This window comes from Planococcus citri, chromosome 4, assembly GCF_950023065.1.
Source record: "Planococcus citri chromosome 4, ihPlaCitr1.1, whole genome shotgun sequence".
NCBI classification, from domain to species: domain Eukaryota; kingdom Metazoa; phylum Arthropoda; class Insecta; order Hemiptera; family Pseudococcidae; genus Planococcus; species Planococcus citri.
Window position 1 is genome coordinate 63,064,746 of NC_088680.1, and position 17,015 is coordinate 63,081,760.

General features: G+C 33.8%; 1 protein-coding gene across 4 annotated transcripts in view; it reads left to right on the top strand.

Annotated features, from left to right (window-relative positions):
* Positions 1-17,015, top strand: part of alpha-Catr (alpha-catenin related) — a 95,213-nt gene that overhangs the window by 43,868 nt on the left and 34,330 nt on the right. For all 4 annotated transcript variants that reach the window (XR_010558181.1, XM_065360398.1, XM_065360396.1 and 1 more), the window contains 4 exons: positions 1,085-1,294; positions 1,390-1,770; positions 1,845-2,253; positions 2,339-2,454. Coding sequence is in view for 3 of the 4 variants with exons in the window: in XM_065360398.1 (XP_065216470.1) it covers positions 1,085-1,294; positions 1,390-1,770; positions 1,845-2,253; positions 2,339-2,454 (1,116 nt within the window). In the remaining variant the exon portion in view is untranslated. The remainder of the gene's footprint in view (positions 1-1,084; positions 1,295-1,389; positions 1,771-1,844; positions 2,254-2,338; positions 2,455-17,015) is intronic.

Below are 17,015 nucleotides of genomic sequence, written 5' to 3' on the forward strand. Positions count from 1 at the left end.
TAGGTACCTAGGTACCTACCTACCTACTTTGTTATTTACAATTCAATTTGAGATGCAAGATGGCGCAGAATACCTAAAGACTAGTTCAGAGTAATGAAAAAATTCAGGCCCACAGCAAGTTTAAATTATACAGAATTTGCTCGAATGAATGGGAAAAAAATTCTCAAGTGACTCGAATTTGCATTAAAATTGGATCGACGACCTCTCTTACTTCTTTTCACTTTCAAATGTTCTATTTTTCGGGAAAATTTCAATTTCAATAGCGTGGCGTATCTTTTCATAGTTGACTTTATACCTACCTTGACTCTCGCCCCCCCTTCCAGGAAGGCATTAAAAATACCAGTTTGTTCGTATTTTCATTTTTTTTTCTTTTTCTTTTTTTCTGGAAAATGTAATGAGATATTCAAATTCAAATTACCAATAGTACATTAAATAATATTTAATCTTTTGATAAATAATTCAAAAGAAACGTATCAAAATATTTTCGATCCTCTGAAAAATACGAAAAATTCATTGTAATGTATTTGATGGATTGAAATTCAGCAGGTGGAGACGATTTTTCGATTTGTTTTTTATTTTTATTTTCGCTGAAAAATGAAGTGTGGTTGAAAAATTGCTTCACCTAATATTTTTTCATAAAATATAAATTTTTAATTTTTTGAACTTTAAAAAACTGAATTTGAGAATGGAACGTTAAAATTGAGCGAAGCCTTGTTCAACTTGGGTTTTTCAAGTCTTTGGTAGGAGAAAGTGAATTCAAAAAGTAAAGGAGCAGCTTGCCTTTCCAATTTTAACAAATTTTGTCTTCAGATTGAAAAATTTGAGGAGGTAATAAAAACGTTTTCAAATGACCCTTTTCTAAAAAATTTGGAAAAAAATTGCAGAGAAATTGGAAAAATTATTTCCAGACTCAATTTACTGTTTAGTTCAGTTTTCCGATGATTTTCTACAATTCGTCCTCGGTGAAATGTGGAGGGGAGGGGAGGGCGTTAAATACTAAGTATACCAAGTTATTTTAGGCAAAAATAGATGTACATATTTCTCCTTGTTTAAATTAATTTAATCGATGATCTCGTTTTCTCAGGTATCCAGAAGCTTGGGACGTTTAGAAAATGTTACCAATTTTACGGAATTCGTAAAAGCATTCAGTCAGTTCGGTAGCGAAATGGTGGAATTAGCGCATTTAACCGGCGACAGGCAAAACGACTTGAAAGATGAACGAAGAAAGGCTCAAATGTCTGCAGCTCGACAAGTCTTGGAACGTTCGACGATGTTATTGTTGATATCTTCTAAGGTAAGCCGACGACGATTGATTCGTACAGCTGATCGAGCTACCTCTACTTACCTATCGAAAGATTCATTAATTTTTGTTGTTTGGCCTATTTTTAGACCTGTCTTCGACATCCGGATAGCTCCACGGCTAAAGAAAACAGAACGACGGTGTTCTGCCAAATGCGAAGGGCAATCGATCTTATTCATTATGTAGTCAAAGACGGCGTCTGGGAAGGCGGAGGTGCCACCATCAAGGACGAAGGGCAAACGTTAAGCGAAGTTTTACGTAATTTAGATTCACTAATAGAGATGACAAGACTGACTTTAACATTGGCCGATAAAGATAGCTTGAACAGGGCGGTCGATATGGTCATCGATCGTACGCAGGATTTCACCGATAGCGCTTACACGACGCACGAGCATCGCGAAAATATCATCTTGCTGTGCGAACGTATTAAAATACAGTTAGAACAATTGGTCAGGATTGCCTCAGGATTGGTAAGTTGTGCACACTTCGATACGATTTCAGTCTCGGTTCGTTCTAGTAAAATGATTAACTGTTTTGTGAACAGGATCAATGCGAAGGGAGTTCACCTACTCACGAGATGGAACTAGCGGTCACCAATTGTTTAGACTCGACTCGAGAACTCAGGACCGAACTACTCGCCACGGCGAAGGATCAAACTAACGAGTTACCTTCGGTGATCAGAACCGGAAACGAATTAGTTACCACCATTACCAATTGCGCTGCTTCCTCAGACCACGACTTACTCGATAAAACGGCGATCAGGTTTCAAGAAACCGTCGACCATATCGCCGAAATAACCAAACTACTCAGGCATTTGGCTACCAACGATAATCTTCAAGTTACCGCCAAACACGCCGAGATAAATTTAAAAATATACGCTCCACAGGTGGTAGCCGCAGCTCATACTTTAGCCCAACATCCGAGCTCTAAAATAGCTAAAGAAAATTTCGAAGGTTAGTATCGATCGATTTGTGCTATCTTTTTTGGGTATTTTCCATCGAATGAGACATTACGAAATTTTTTGGTGTGTGGCTTTAGTTTTTGCTGATATGTGGCAGTCGTTGACATTGGATATATCCGCTATCTGCAAAGAAGTTATGGAACGACAGAAGGTTCCTGAGAAGCAGACCTATATGTCTTTACCGAGACCGGGCGTAAGTACCAATTTTTTAATCGATTGTACGAAATATCGCCCAAGCTGAGAGCTAAGATTTTAAATGTGTAGCTGAGCACTTTTTCATTGAACAGGGATGAGAAGGGGGCGAAGTATAATTTATGAATTTCTGAAGTCTTCGCCCTTCGTTTGCTTATTTCCAAAATTGAATTTTCGAATACTTTTTCATTAAAACGATCGAGAAGGAACGAGACAAATCAGTGAAAATGGTCTTTCACAAAAAAAAGTCAGCGAATGTTTAAATCTGCTCGGATTTTTGATGAAATATGATCTGAGAAGGTGAGAACTCGTAATTGATAAAAAATGCCGGATAAAAAATCTTACTGCAATCGAATTAGGTGCTTCGTGCAAATGTCGCTCGAAGTCAAATCTAGGTCTTCCTCCTCACCTCATCCTTCATCTTCTATGTCCGTCGTTTTTTTTTTTCAATGTTCATCGTCTTGTCACATGATTGATCTGCGAATCACGTGACCTGTAATTGAAATTACCTATTTTATTGTGAAAGGAATTTATGGAAATTTTTGACGAAAACGGTCTTTACCTAGAGAGATGTGTTTGTTCAAAAATATAGTTGCAGGTTATTTTTGAATCTCGTTACTTCTTTTTTTTGGGGGGAAAGGATGAAAAATTGGAAATTGTTTCATGTCTGTCACATCTGGCTAAAAAAATTGAGGAAAAATTATTTGTGGTCATTTTCACTCCTTTCTTCATTTTGTAAAATTATAAGGTTTTTTTGTGTGTTTATTCAAAACATTATTAGAAAAATATTTTTGAAAACATTTTCATTGAAATGTCGATATTAGATGTTTTCAATTGCCCAATAGATTATGATTGTGGTGATTTTCCCCTGTTATTCTATTTTTAAGGGATTCCCAAAGTGTAATTTTTTGTGATTGTCTAAATTAAATATTGGTTATAAACTACTTACAAGCAGAGTTGCACGCGAGGGCACGTATTGTCCCCAAAAGAAGTTTCAAAAATATCGAAAAATTGTCGTGAGACTGAAAAAATAAAATAATTCAAGGAAGGATGTAATTTGACAAAAAAAAAAGAAAATGTGGAAAACAGGACTTTTGTTTGGCAAACTTTGGAGCAAAAAGAGGACTTATTAAGCAAGCAAGACAAACATGCATGATTACTTTTTGGAATTTGAGCACTTTATCAAAATATTACTTCTATAGAATTTTGATGAAAAAACACCAAGTACAACTTTTCGTCAACTCCAAAAATTAAAATGGAAAAAAAAAGGAATTTTTTGGTGATTTTGGTAGAAACAGGATTTTTTGGGCAATCTTAGCAAGAATAGGACTATTGAAGTTTTCGGCAAACAGTTATTCTTTTGGACAATTATTACTCATACTTATTATTAAAAACAGTCACTTTTTGACGATTTTTACAAAAATTAACATCTTTTTACAATTTCTACAAAAATTGACACTTCTTGAGAATTTTTACCAAAGTTGAACATTTTTGACAATTTTTAGAAAACTTGACACTTTATGATGTATTTTTTTTCAAAAATTGACAATTTTTGACATTCTTTTCAAAAATTGACACTTTGTGACAAGTTTTATCAAAATTGATACTTTTTTCGAAAATGGTACCAAAATGGACACTTTTTGACAATTCTTACCAAAATTGACACTTTTAGACAATTTTTACCAAAATTGACTGACACTTTCTGACAACTTTTACCAAAATTAACACTTTTTGACAATTTTTACCAATATTGACATTTTTTGACAATTTTTACTCAAATGTACAGTTTTTGACAATTTTTACCAAGATTGACATTTTGTGACAACTTTTATCAAAATTGATACTTTTTTTGAAAATGGTACCAAAATGGACACTTTTGACAATTCTTACCCAAATTGACACTTTTAGACAATTTTTACCAAAATTGACACTTTTTGACAATTTTTACCCAAATTGACACTTTCTGACAACTTTTACCAGAATTGACACTTCTTACAATTTTAACCAAAATTGACACTTTTTGACAATTTTTACCAAAATTGACACTTTTTGACACTTTTTATCAAAATTGACTTTTTTTGACAATTTTTACCAAAATTGACACTTTTTGACAATTTTTACCAAAATTTATACTTTTTGTTGCCAAAAAAACAATTTTATAAGTTTGGCTAAAAACAGGTCTTTTGTATGGCAATAAATTTTGGAACAAAAAGAGGACTTTTTAAACAAATACGGCAAAAATAAATGTTTTTGTGCGTTTGTGGTTAGGAGGGTGAGCAAAAAATCATGAACTTACAACTTTCGAGAATCAGCCTGCGCCTCTCCTCCAACCGCCCCCTCCCCTCCTCAAATAGTGGCAAAAAAGGCTCGTTGAGAAGGGAAAACAATCTACCTACACCTCAGAACCAAATTTTGAGCTGCTGACGTTGATTTTTGGATTCTCGATGAATTTTACAAAATGGAGGAAATCGTACTTTATGGTTTGAAATAAAAATAGATCTTAAGATGAAGGAGACTTTTTCCTAGTAAATTCAAACCACTCTGGAAGGCCTTGTAATCAACTTCGGGCGTCGGTGACTGAAAATCTACTCCTGTGATAAGCTCAAGGTGGCGGGTTAAAAAGTGAGTTCTTTTATTATTTGAAAAGAAAATCAAAAATTTTAAATCGCCAATTTTTTTTTTAATTTTTCAAAATTTTATGTACCTAACTGAGGTTAATCCCCTGAACAAATTTCGGCCATTTTAGAGCTGATCTAGAGTCTCCAAAAAAATTGGATTCAGCGATTTCAAAACATTCTACTGGTATTAAGACGACGTAATTTACTTCAGCTGCTGAAAATTTGATCCTTTCGGAAGTTGAAATTTCTTAATCGATTTGAGCAAGTAGTGAATTGTGAATCCGAAGTGTTGGGTTGAGAAATGAATTTTTTTACCTCTTGAAAATCTCAACTTTTGAAAAAATTACAAAATTAGCGATTTTTCAGAAAAATTTCATATATAGCGATGATATTTTGATAGGCAAAGGGTTCGCACCATGATTATGTAGGTACATATTTGACTACTTACTTCCTTAGTTTTTGAACAAAATAAGAAAATTAGAGAAATGAAATTTTTCTACCAACTTGACATTTTTTTCAAGATTTTCTCATCAGCCTTTTGAAATTATTTTCAACATCACAGTTGAAGGGCAAATTAAAAAATTGCATGAGCTGTGTCAGAAGTTGGAGTAAAATTTTTATCGTTTTTTATTTGTTTTTTTTAGGGAAGGGGGTCTCAAGTACAAAGTTTGCGCATTCCTACTAGGTAATTTTCACGAAAAATGTAAAAAAAAATCAGCCTCAAAATGTGCCTTTGTAAAAATAAATTTGAAAAAGTAACATTTTTTTATTCATTAATACGTACAGTCCATAAAAACTGAATCGAATTATTATACTCGTAAGTGATGCTAGTTTAAAATCATTAAACATTATTGCTACGTAAACGCACATTACATTACTAAATGTAGGTAATCATCTTAAAACCATATTCATCTCTCGAAGTCGAAGCTATAAATATTGTGAATTCGGTGTAAAAATTTATAGAGAGTATATAGAGCGAAAAAGAAAAAGAAGAAAAAAACACGCGCAAACAAACAGAAGCCTGCCATATACTGACACAGCTGTTGGACAAAGTCGTATAAATTGAAAAAGTAAACACGATTATAGAATCATATCGGGAATTGAGCTCGAACGTTATGGGATTTCGGTGTAAAAACCGATGCACTTTTGATAATAAAATTTCTACGTGAAATTTAACCCGTGAAATGTTATCAGGCGTAAAATTTCTGTCACGTTTAACCCATTTCAAAACTCGAAGTAGAACCTAGATTAGCAGGAAAGTCGTCAACTTGGAGCGTTTTATACGTAGTTTATTGCTGGGAAAAAACGAAGATGTATTTTTCGAATATCGAGTGACTGGCTTGACTATGTTTTTTATGTTTTGATGTGGATATTTTATGTTTCTCAAAATACTTGTTGGTAGGTATGTAGTTGATGGGATAGGTACATACGAAATTTAAAACTGAGGTGTGGGAAATTTCGATTTTTGTTCAGTTTTGTTTCGTAATAACGAAGATTTTGAAAGAAAAACTGTTGCTCCTGGCGCAGAACTTCTCCATGCAAATAATTCGATACATTTTAGCGCCTGCTCGCTGAATCAGTAGTCTTGCAGTGAATTCGGTTCATTTAAAAGAAATCAATTTCTTTTTTGACTCGATCACGTGACCTTCATTCTTCTTTTTCATCTAGAAGAAATCAACTTTAATTCATTAGGCTGCCAATGAAAGAAACTTTTTTTTTTCATTTTCATTATTAAAATTTGTAACCAGCTGGCGAGCAAGTCAAGGTCGAGTTGGAAATTCAAAATTTCTCCCACCGTATTTTTGATACCTTCCCCTCATCTCCGAATTTTTTTGAGTTTTGATCAAAATTGAAGTCTTTTGTACAGTGAGTTTCCTAAAAGAGTCGTCCTTATTTATGCGTGTGAACCTTTTTTTTTACAATTTGTTTTTCTGCCATCCCATAACATCAACAGTTCTTCAGCCCCCTCTCCCCAACGAAAATAATCGGATGACACAGCTATGCCTGCAGTGTTGAAAAAAATCAAAAAACGACGATAAATTATTTGTTATTGAAAATTCTCAATTTATGCGTCAGAATTTTTCTAAATAATCTCCATGACAATCGCGCTCAAATAGTTACCATAGCTATTCGTAGTGTCGCAACTTGCGAACCTACGAATAGTACCATACCTCATTTGCAGGTTCGTAACTTGCGAACTTAAATTACACTGTTGCTGTGTTCGCATGTTCGTAACGTGGACTTGTGAAAATTTTTACTTGCCAATTTGCGAACCTGCGAACGCTTCATATTCTTTGTTCGTAGTGTCGCAACTTGCAAACCTACAAATAATACGAGTACTAATCTTCGTTCGCAGATTCGTAACTTGCGAACTTGAAATTACACCGTTGCTGTGTTCGCATTTTACTAATCTTCGTTCGCAGATTCGTAACTTGCGAACTTGAAATTACACCGTTGCTGTGTTCGCATTATCGTACTTTGGACTTGCAAAAATTTTTTCATCTTTAGCAAATTTGCCAAAAGTTCTTGTTTTTGATTTTTTTTTTCAAAAAGGAGGAATTGCGATAAGGCCATTTTTTGGCACCAGCTAGTTATCGACTCAACCACTCTTAAAATGTTGTAATAAATGTACGAAATACGAATCCGTGGTTAGTTAACCCAAAATGACCATTTTTTGGGCTCCAGGGGTTCCCAAAGTTGCGAATGCAAACATAATTTTAGGAACCACTTAGTATTATTTTCAAAAACTTTTTTAGCATAAAATATCTGTTTGAACCAAACAAACATTATGGAAGGTTATTTTCTTACTTTAGACCATCGGGGGCAAAAATTGGGGGGTTTCAATTTTTTGAAAATTTTGGAACCCTCATTTTGGACCTACCCCTTCGAACTCCCCTAAAAAGATTTTTACAGTTTATTAGTATCTGAAAGACCTCCATCCTACCAAATTTTGAGCTCAATAAAAATTTTCGCTGGTACTCAAGAATCCAATTTTCCAATTTTTCGTAATTTCGATATTTTGAGAACCCCTGGAAAACTAGAAACCTGCAATTTGCGCCAAACGTAACGTTCTGAGGTGTATATTCGATTATTTAGATGAAAAAGTTGAATTAAGCTCCCCGTATATTCGTAATTTCGAACCTTTTTTTTAAAGCCCCCCATTTTAGGCACCCCTAAAAATTGCGTTTGCGCGTATTTTTTCAAATGAATGGAAGAATTTACATTTGAAACACACTAGGAAGTGCTCGATAATTATTCGTATGATTTTTCCAGTAACTTTCAAAATTGAGCTATTTTAAATCAAATTCTGAGATTTAACTCGTCGAAAAGACGTGAAAATAACGTTAGCTCAATTTTGAAAGTAACAGGAAAAATCTTACGAAAAATTATCGAGCACTTGCTAGTGTGTTTCAAACGTGAATTCTTCAATTTATTTGAAAAACTATGCATAAACACCTTTTTAGGGGTGCCTAAAGTGGGAGGCTCTAAAAAAAAGTTCCAAAATTACGAATATACACAGGGAACTTAATTCAACTTTTTCATCCAGATTATTGAATATATACCTCAAAACTATACGTTTGGCGCAAATCGCAGGTTTCTAGTTTTCCAGGGGTTCCCAAAATATCGAAATTACGAAAAATTGGAAAATTGGATTCTTGAGTACCAGCGAAAATTTTTATTGAGCTCGAAATTTGGTAGGATGGAAGTCTTTCAGATACTAATAAACTGTAAAAAGCTTTTTAGCGGGGTTCGAGGGGGTGGGTCCAAAATGGTGGTTCCAAAATTTTCAAACAAATTGACCCCCCCCCCCCCGTTTCTGCTCCCAAGGGGGTCGAAAATAGAAAAATCTCCTCGCATAACGTTTATCGGGTTTAAACAGATATTTTACGCTAGAAAAGTTTTTGAAAATAATACTCAGTGGTTCCCAAAATTATTTTTTTACTCACAACTTTGGGAACCCCTGGAACCCAAAAAATGGTCATTTTGGATTAACCAACCACGGATTCGTATTTCATACATTCATTACAACATTTTAATAGTGGTTGAGTCCATAACTAACTGGTGCCAAAAAATGGCCTTATCGCAACTCCTCCTTTTTCACAAGTCTCGCTTTTTTTTCAAAAATCTACCAAAAAACGTCCTTTTTCGAATATTATTTATGTCTTGCTTTTTTCTAAAAATTGTGATTTTTTGGCCCAAAATTGGGAACATTCTCACTTGATTGCCAAAAATTGTCAATTCGCAGGTTCGCAAATTGGCAAGTGAACATTTTTACGAGTCCAAAGTACGATAATGCGAACACAGCAACAGTGTAACTTCAAGTTTGCAAGTTACGAACCTGCAAACAAGGTATGGTAGTATTCGTAGGTTCGCAAGTTGCGACACTACGAACCTGTATATGAAGCGTTTGCAGGTACGCAAACTGGCCAGTAAAAATTTTTACTTCATAACTTGGTGCCAAATTGCGAACCTGCGAACGCTTCATATACAGGTTCGTAGTATCGCAACTTGCGAACCCACGAATACTACCATACCTTGTTCGTAGGTTCGTTACTTGCGAACTTGAAATTACACTGTTGCTGTGTTTGCATTATCGTACTTTTAGACTCGTAAAAATGTTCACTCGCCAATTTGCGAACCTGCGAACGCTGCATATACAGGTTCGTAGTATCGCAACTTGCGAACCTACGAATAGTACCATACCTCCTTTGCAGGTTCGTAACTTGCGAACTTAAATTACATAGTTGCTGTGTTCGCATGTTCGTAACGTGGACATGTAAAAAATTTTACATGCCAATTGGCGAACCTGCGAAAGTCTCATATACTTAGTTCGTAGTGTCGCAACTTGCAAACCTACGAATAATACTAATCTTCGTTCGCAGGATCGTAACTTGCGAACTTGAAATTACACCGTTGCTGTGTTCGCATTATCGTACTTTGGACTTGTAAAAATGTTTACTTGCCAATTTGCGAACCTGCGAAAGCTTCATATGCAGGTTCGTATTGTCGCAACTTGCGAACCTACGAATTGACAATTTTTGGCAATCAAGTGAGAATGTTCGCAATTTCGGGCCAAAAAAAAAAACACAATCTTTGGAAAAAAGCAAGACTTCAATAATTTCAGAAAAAATACCTTTTTTGGCAAGTTTTTGGAAAAAAGCGAGACTTGCGAAAAATTTTTGAAAAAAATCAAAAATAAGAACTCTTGGCAAATTCGCTAAAGATGAAAATTTTTTGCCAAAAAGCAAGAATCTGACAATTTTGGGAAATCATCGGCAAAAGAATTATTTTTTTACATTTTTGTCAAAAAAGCGAGTTCATTTGTGACATACTTAGTAAAAGAATTACTTTTTTGTAGTTTTTGAAAACTTCTGCTAAAAAAAGCAGGTTGTACAAAAAAAAAGTGTATTGAATTACGACAAACGTTGCGTCGCGTTTTAAACAAAATCCTGTTTTAATCGTTTTTTTTTTGCTTAAAAAATTTTTTTCAGAGCTTTTTTGGTATTTTTTATGTTGTTTTTACGTTTTTGAGGAAACCTCAAATCTGACCATTTCATTTTTCTTTTGAAAAAACTGTTTTAGAAAATTTACATGTTTTCAAAAAAAACAAAAAAAAACAAACAAACGAATTTGTACAAACACTGAAAAAAGCAAGGCTTTGCAGTTTGCAATTTTTACAAATAATTATATTTTTTCGCAAGTTTTAAGGAAAAAGTGAAACTTTTGACAATAAAGCAAGTTTTTGGAAAAAAATTAATAATTTTTGTAATTTTTTGGACTTTTACTAAATTTTCAAACAAGGAGAATTTTTAAAAATTTTTGCAAAAAACGTTCTTGGAAACTATAAACAAAAAAAAGATACATTTTGACGATTCCCGACAGTCATTTTACATTTTGACAATTCCCGACAGTCATTTTTTGCAATTTCTGGTAAAAAAAAAAAAAACAATTTTGGGTAAAAAGCGAGACTTGAGTTATTTTAGAAAAAGAACGGTGTCTTTTGGCAATTTCTGGCAAAAAAAAGCGTTACTATCATTATCAAAAAAGCAAAAATTTTGTAAATAAGTATAGAAAAGACGAGATTTTTTTGTCAAACAGTGAGAGTTGGTCAATTTCAGCAAAAAGTGGCAATTTTAGAGAATTATTGGTAAAAAAAAACAAATTGTTTTCAAAATTTTTGTCCTCTGGTCTCTTAAACTGGGCGAGGTTGAGTCAATTATTTATAAAAATTCTGATACAAAATTGAAAATTTCTAATAAAAAATTTGTTCTAGTATAGGTATTTTAGCAATGTTGAAAAATCTTGCTGTCTTACCTAAAATTTCCAAAAATTACAAAGAAAAAAGGTACCTGGCTTTTTGAAGAAAAATTGTAAAAAATTTAATTTCTCTGCCAAGAATTTTCAAAAAAAAAATAATTTTCTTAAAATTGTCAAATTTCTGATTTTTGATTTTTTTTTCTTCAAAAATTATCCAAAAGCCTAGCTTGGGTGCTTGAGTATTTGCCAGAAATTGCCAAAAGTATCTCTTTTTCGAAAATAATTCTTAGAAAAAGTCCTGATTTTCGCCAAAAATTGTAAAAATACTCAAGTTGTCGTTTTTTGACAAAAAGTTCCAGTCTTTTACTTTTTAAAAAAATTGTCCAGAGTCTCGCTTTTTTGTCAAAAAATCATTTCCCTGCTTTTTTTTCAATCAGACTTTGAATTTTCTTTTTTAAGTAGGTAGGTATTTCTTTTTTTGTGGAATTTTGAAGAAATGCTGTTTTTCCCACATTTGTCTTTAGCAGATGAAAAAATACCAAAATTTTCAGAACATTTTTCACCCTAACAAACTACGGTTGGGCAGAATAGATTCATTTATTCAATTTCCAAAAAAAATTTTGATGAATTAAATTTGCATTTTTTTTTTAGAACAATTATGTACTTTGAAAAAGTGTGGTAAATAGTAATAATCTAATTAAGTAAGCACAGAACAAGTTGAAAAATTTTAATAACAAAAAATTGCGATGGTAAAAATTATGTCAATTCTACTCTTTCCTCCTCCCCCCGGAAAAATATTGGAAACTCTCATTACACTAGAAATGTGAAAAATTTTCGGTGTCAAATTTTGACCCTTCTCCTTCCTGATCCAGAAAAAGTTGCGAAATGTTTGTAGAATGCTTCGCCCGTGAAAAATTGAAAAGATGATGAAGGTATTTTTTAAACCCTCCCCCCCCCCTCTTCGGAAAAAATCTTTAAATGCCCAAAGACTTTGAAAAAGCGAAAAATTGGCGTGTCCAATCATAAAGAAGTGTTAAAATGTTTGAAACAAGTCCATGCTAAGAGACCTTCTAAAAAGTTCTGCTTTTTCATTTTGAAATTTTTGTTGGACACTTTGTTTTGTTGATATTCTTTTATTTTGTCGAAAAATTGACCTTTTGCTTTTTCATCCAAAAAATTCCAAAATAATCAAAATTCAACTTTCAAAAATTGAAAACCGAAACATTTTAATTTATATAGCATCTATTCTGTTTTGTTTTTTTTTGAGATTTTTTTCCTTCACATTGATGAGTTTTGCTCACATTTTGTCACTTTTTTGGCCACTTTTTCGAGCTTTTTTGGTTACTGAAGTTACATATTTTGGAAAAAATTGAGTATGAGTCCTGCCTTTGGCATTTTAAAAAATGCTGATCTTTCTAGTTCCCATTCAAAGCCCCTAAAGTTGAAAAAAAAATTTAATTAAATTTTTTTTTTTTTGAAGAGAGGGGTAAAGTTTTTCTGAAATTTAGAAAAATTCTGAACACAGAAGTTGCAAATTTTTGAAAAATGTTCATCGATTTTTCATTTCTTTTTTCATTTTGAGGGCTCTGTTCAGGGAGACCAACACTGATTGGGGTTCCGGGGGGAGGTTTTTCATTTAAAAACGAGTAATTGAGAAATTCTAAGAAAACTTTATATTTTTTTACACCTGGAAAAATAGGAAATTATTTTTCAACTTCTGTACTGGTTAAATTGATTGGAAATGACCCCCTCCCCCTCCTCCATCCCTTAACATCTTTTCTTTTAATATTTGTAAATTACTCCTCATCCTCATCTGTATCGTTTCGAGATGCTGCATCATTTGACGAATTATTCGCGCCATCATTTCCATTTTCCATTCCATTCTATTCCGCGAACACGGTGCCCAAAAAATCCATTCGAGCGTAAAAGAAAGAAAAAATACGCTAATGTCTGATTATCGTGCCTCGCGAAACACAGAAAGAAAGAAAGAAAGAAAGAAATTCCATCATGTAAACAAGCCTCGAATTAGCATCTCTCTCGCTCGATTATTCGAGCACAAGTTTTTCTTTTTCTTATCCGTCCGCGTCGCGTCTCCTCTCGTCGTCTCGTTGATGGGAAAATTAAGCTAAAAAAAAAAACCCTCGTTACACGAGTAATTTTATCGTCGTTGTACGAACGTAAACTACCTAAGTAAATGGCGAAAGTATATACGAGAGTACGACAAAAAAAAGGGGTTAATTCGGTTCGCTGTGTGAATCGTCGTCGTCGGTGCGATGAACGATTTCACGCGACGATTACCAACGTAGTCGTATAGTCGAAGAAATCGTTTAAGTTAGTTTTGTTCTCACGATAAGACGATAATTTAGTACGTAGTAAAACAACAATGTTATTAATTCGCCAAACGATATTTAATATTCGGGGCCAATTAAAAAATATATAAATCTGGACATATTCGTTAGTTCCGGTTTAAAGTTGTAAAACTTTGACATGGAATTTGTTAACCTTATCCGTGTTTTCGGTTCGCGTGATCGCACGCTTTGCTTTGCTTTTCCTTTCCTTTCCTTTCCACCGCCTGAGTCGACTCACCTAGTATAATGGTTTACTTTTGGGTGCATTTTGTCGACCAATGCCACAGCAAGAGAGAGAGAGAGAGGTGAAAACCCAGCTGTGAAGGGAGAATCCGGCACAATTGGCGCGGTTCGGATGACGTATCAGGGCCGGATTTAGCGTACTTTAATATACCAGCACTGCGGTGAAAGATTAATGCGGCCGGTGTTGTGATCGGGAAGGGTAATTTTATTAGCGTTTCGCGTGATTCGATGCATTTGTATAGGCGCGATTTTCGACTAATTGAAATATAACTTTTTGTCGTGTACCTATGTAGAGGCGCAGAGAGACGAATAGACGATCGAATTCGAACCAAGATATTCGATACGTTGAGCTATTATTTTGATAGGACTTCGCATTAGTCGACGTTCGAGTAGGTAGTCGGATTAACCGTGAAAATTGATTTGGTTGACTTTTCTATAGTGGAAAAGCTCGTATTTCGTCGACTGTGTAACCGAATATGTTGCGGGTAAAAAGGGCTCCTGCTCCTGCCAGAGAGATTGCGGTATATATTTACAAGGTTGGCTGGTTTGCGAAACCATGTCCGCGTATTACCGTTTCATATTTCAGCCGGGATTGAATTTATGATGGAAAAATTCCTCTTTCGTAGATACCTAAATGAAGAGGGCAACGAAAATAAGAATGATCAGGGCGAAATTCGCTTTAACGAGATCCTTTTCGTAATTCTGTATATTTCATACTAGAGAAACAATAACAAATGCTTTTGAACATTTCCGATAAGGTGAACATTATAGCCAAATACTTATTATCTGCAAATTCGGAAAGGTGGAATGACGAAAAGTTGAAAAGACGAAAAGGCGAAAAGACAAACAGACAAAATGGAGGAAAGGATGAAAAGATGAAAGGACAAAAGGACGAAAAGACGAAAAAGACAAAAAAGTGAAAGGAGGGACAGATGAAAAGATGAAAAGAGGGATAGATGAAAGACAAAAGGACAGGCAGATGGAAAGATGGAATGACAATAGAAGAAAAGACAAAAAGACGAAAGGAGGGATAGATGAAAAGGAAAAGACGAAAAGACAGGCAGATGGAAAGACAGAATGACAAAAATACGAAAGGACAAAAAGAGGGATCAATGAAAAAACAAAAAAAAAAAAAAAAGGCAAGCAGACGAAATGGAGGAAAGGACAAAAAGATAAAAAGACAAAAAGGTGAAAGGGGGGATAGATGAAAAGACAAATGGACAGGCAGATGGAAAGATGGAATGACAAAAGATGAAAAGAGAAAAAGACAAAAACAAGAGGGACCGATGAAAAGGTGAAAATACCAAAAGATGAAAACAGGGTGTCTAACACTCCTATTTATCCTATATATCCTATAAAAGTCCTTTTATTTGCCTATGACACCTTTTTGTCCTTTTAGTGTCCTATTTTTCAACAATTTTATCCAAAAGTCCTATTTTTTTCCAATATGACTTTTTCAATTTTCAATTTTCCCCCCTTTCTTTCCGGAATTTTGAACTTGTAGAAAAGAGATGATTTGTCGACTTTTGTAGAACTTGAATCACACATTTTTGAGAGCTTCTGCCCTCGCTTCGCTCGGGCTATTTGCTTTTACTTTTCCCAATATGTAACTTATTGTTCAAATTCAAGAAATGTTCAAAGTTTGAATCAGAAAGATGAACTCCTCCTTCTTTACTAAATTACCGATTTCTTTTTACTTCTCAGCAAAACATGAATTTTTTGAAAACTTTTAGCTTAGCCTTGCTTCACTCAGGTTTGTTTGCTTTTCTTTTTCAAGTTTGAATTTTTCTTTTCTTTTTGTTGAATTGGGGTGTTGAATCATCATTTAAATTTTAAGATTTTGTAGCAAAATAATATAAGTAACTTATCACTCAAAAAACATCGTTTTTATACCTCTAAAAATACTGAATTTCTAAAGCTTTTGCCCTCGCTTCGCTCGGGCCCGTTAGCTTTTCTTTTCCAATTTTAAATTTTCAAAAAAAATCATAATTTAAATTTCAAAATTTTGAAGCAAAACATTCGAAAAATTTGTGCTTTTTTCCAAATTTTCCATTAATTTTTTTACATTTTTTAAAAATTTGTTATTTTGAAACAAGTTTTTTATTTACCAAATTTCATTACATTGACAAGAACCTAAATACATCAAAAATTGTAATGATAAAATTACCTTTTCGACGTACGCTTGCTTGAAAATAATCTTGGGATGTTTGAAGACATTGGATAAGCGAAAAATTTGAATGTAAAGTTTTGCCTCGCCCACTGCATGCCTCCCCCTCTTGAAAAATACCAAGTGTTCAAAAACTGTCCTGTTGAAAGTTCCGCTAAAATTCCTGTCGCTAAAAACTTGAATATAAATTTTGACCCCCCCCCCCCCCCCAATACATTACAAAATTCCACAGTAATGCTGGGAAAATGACCTGCTGAAAGTCCTGCTAGAAGTCCTATAAAAGTCCTATTTTTTCATTTTGAAATTTTGTTAGACACCCTGGAAAAGACAGGCAGAAGGAAAGACAGAATGACAAAAAGATGAAAGGACGGAAAGAAGGACCAATGAAAAAACAAGAAGACAAAAGATGAAAAGACAAAAGGACTAAAAGACTAGTGATGGGATATTATCAATATTCCAGGTTATCGATATTTCAGGATATCTATATCGTCAAAATATCAAAGGCTTCATATCAATATATATATTGAAATTTTTTGGCATTCATAAAAATACCATAAAACAGCTGGTTTTTCATGAAAAGAGAAAGAAAATCAACTCTAAGCTGTTTCTATTCCTCATTCTTTGCTTTTTCAGTATCTATTGCTACTAATTCAGCATTTTAAACTTTGAAAACATAATAAGGCTTTTGACGTATTGCGGATTGCATATCAGTTTGCCTTGTTGAGGTTCAAAGACGTTTTGTCAACTTCTTTAAAACTCGACGAAGAGAGGATCTTTTTCCATTACAGGGTTTAACAGTGTTTAAAATTGAAGAAAAAACTAAATAAAAGCTATACATTTCAAAAACACATTGTGAAAATTGCTCAAAATATGAAATTTTGATACTCACTGAGAAGAATGCCCACCAAACTGATGAAGTTCAGGCAAA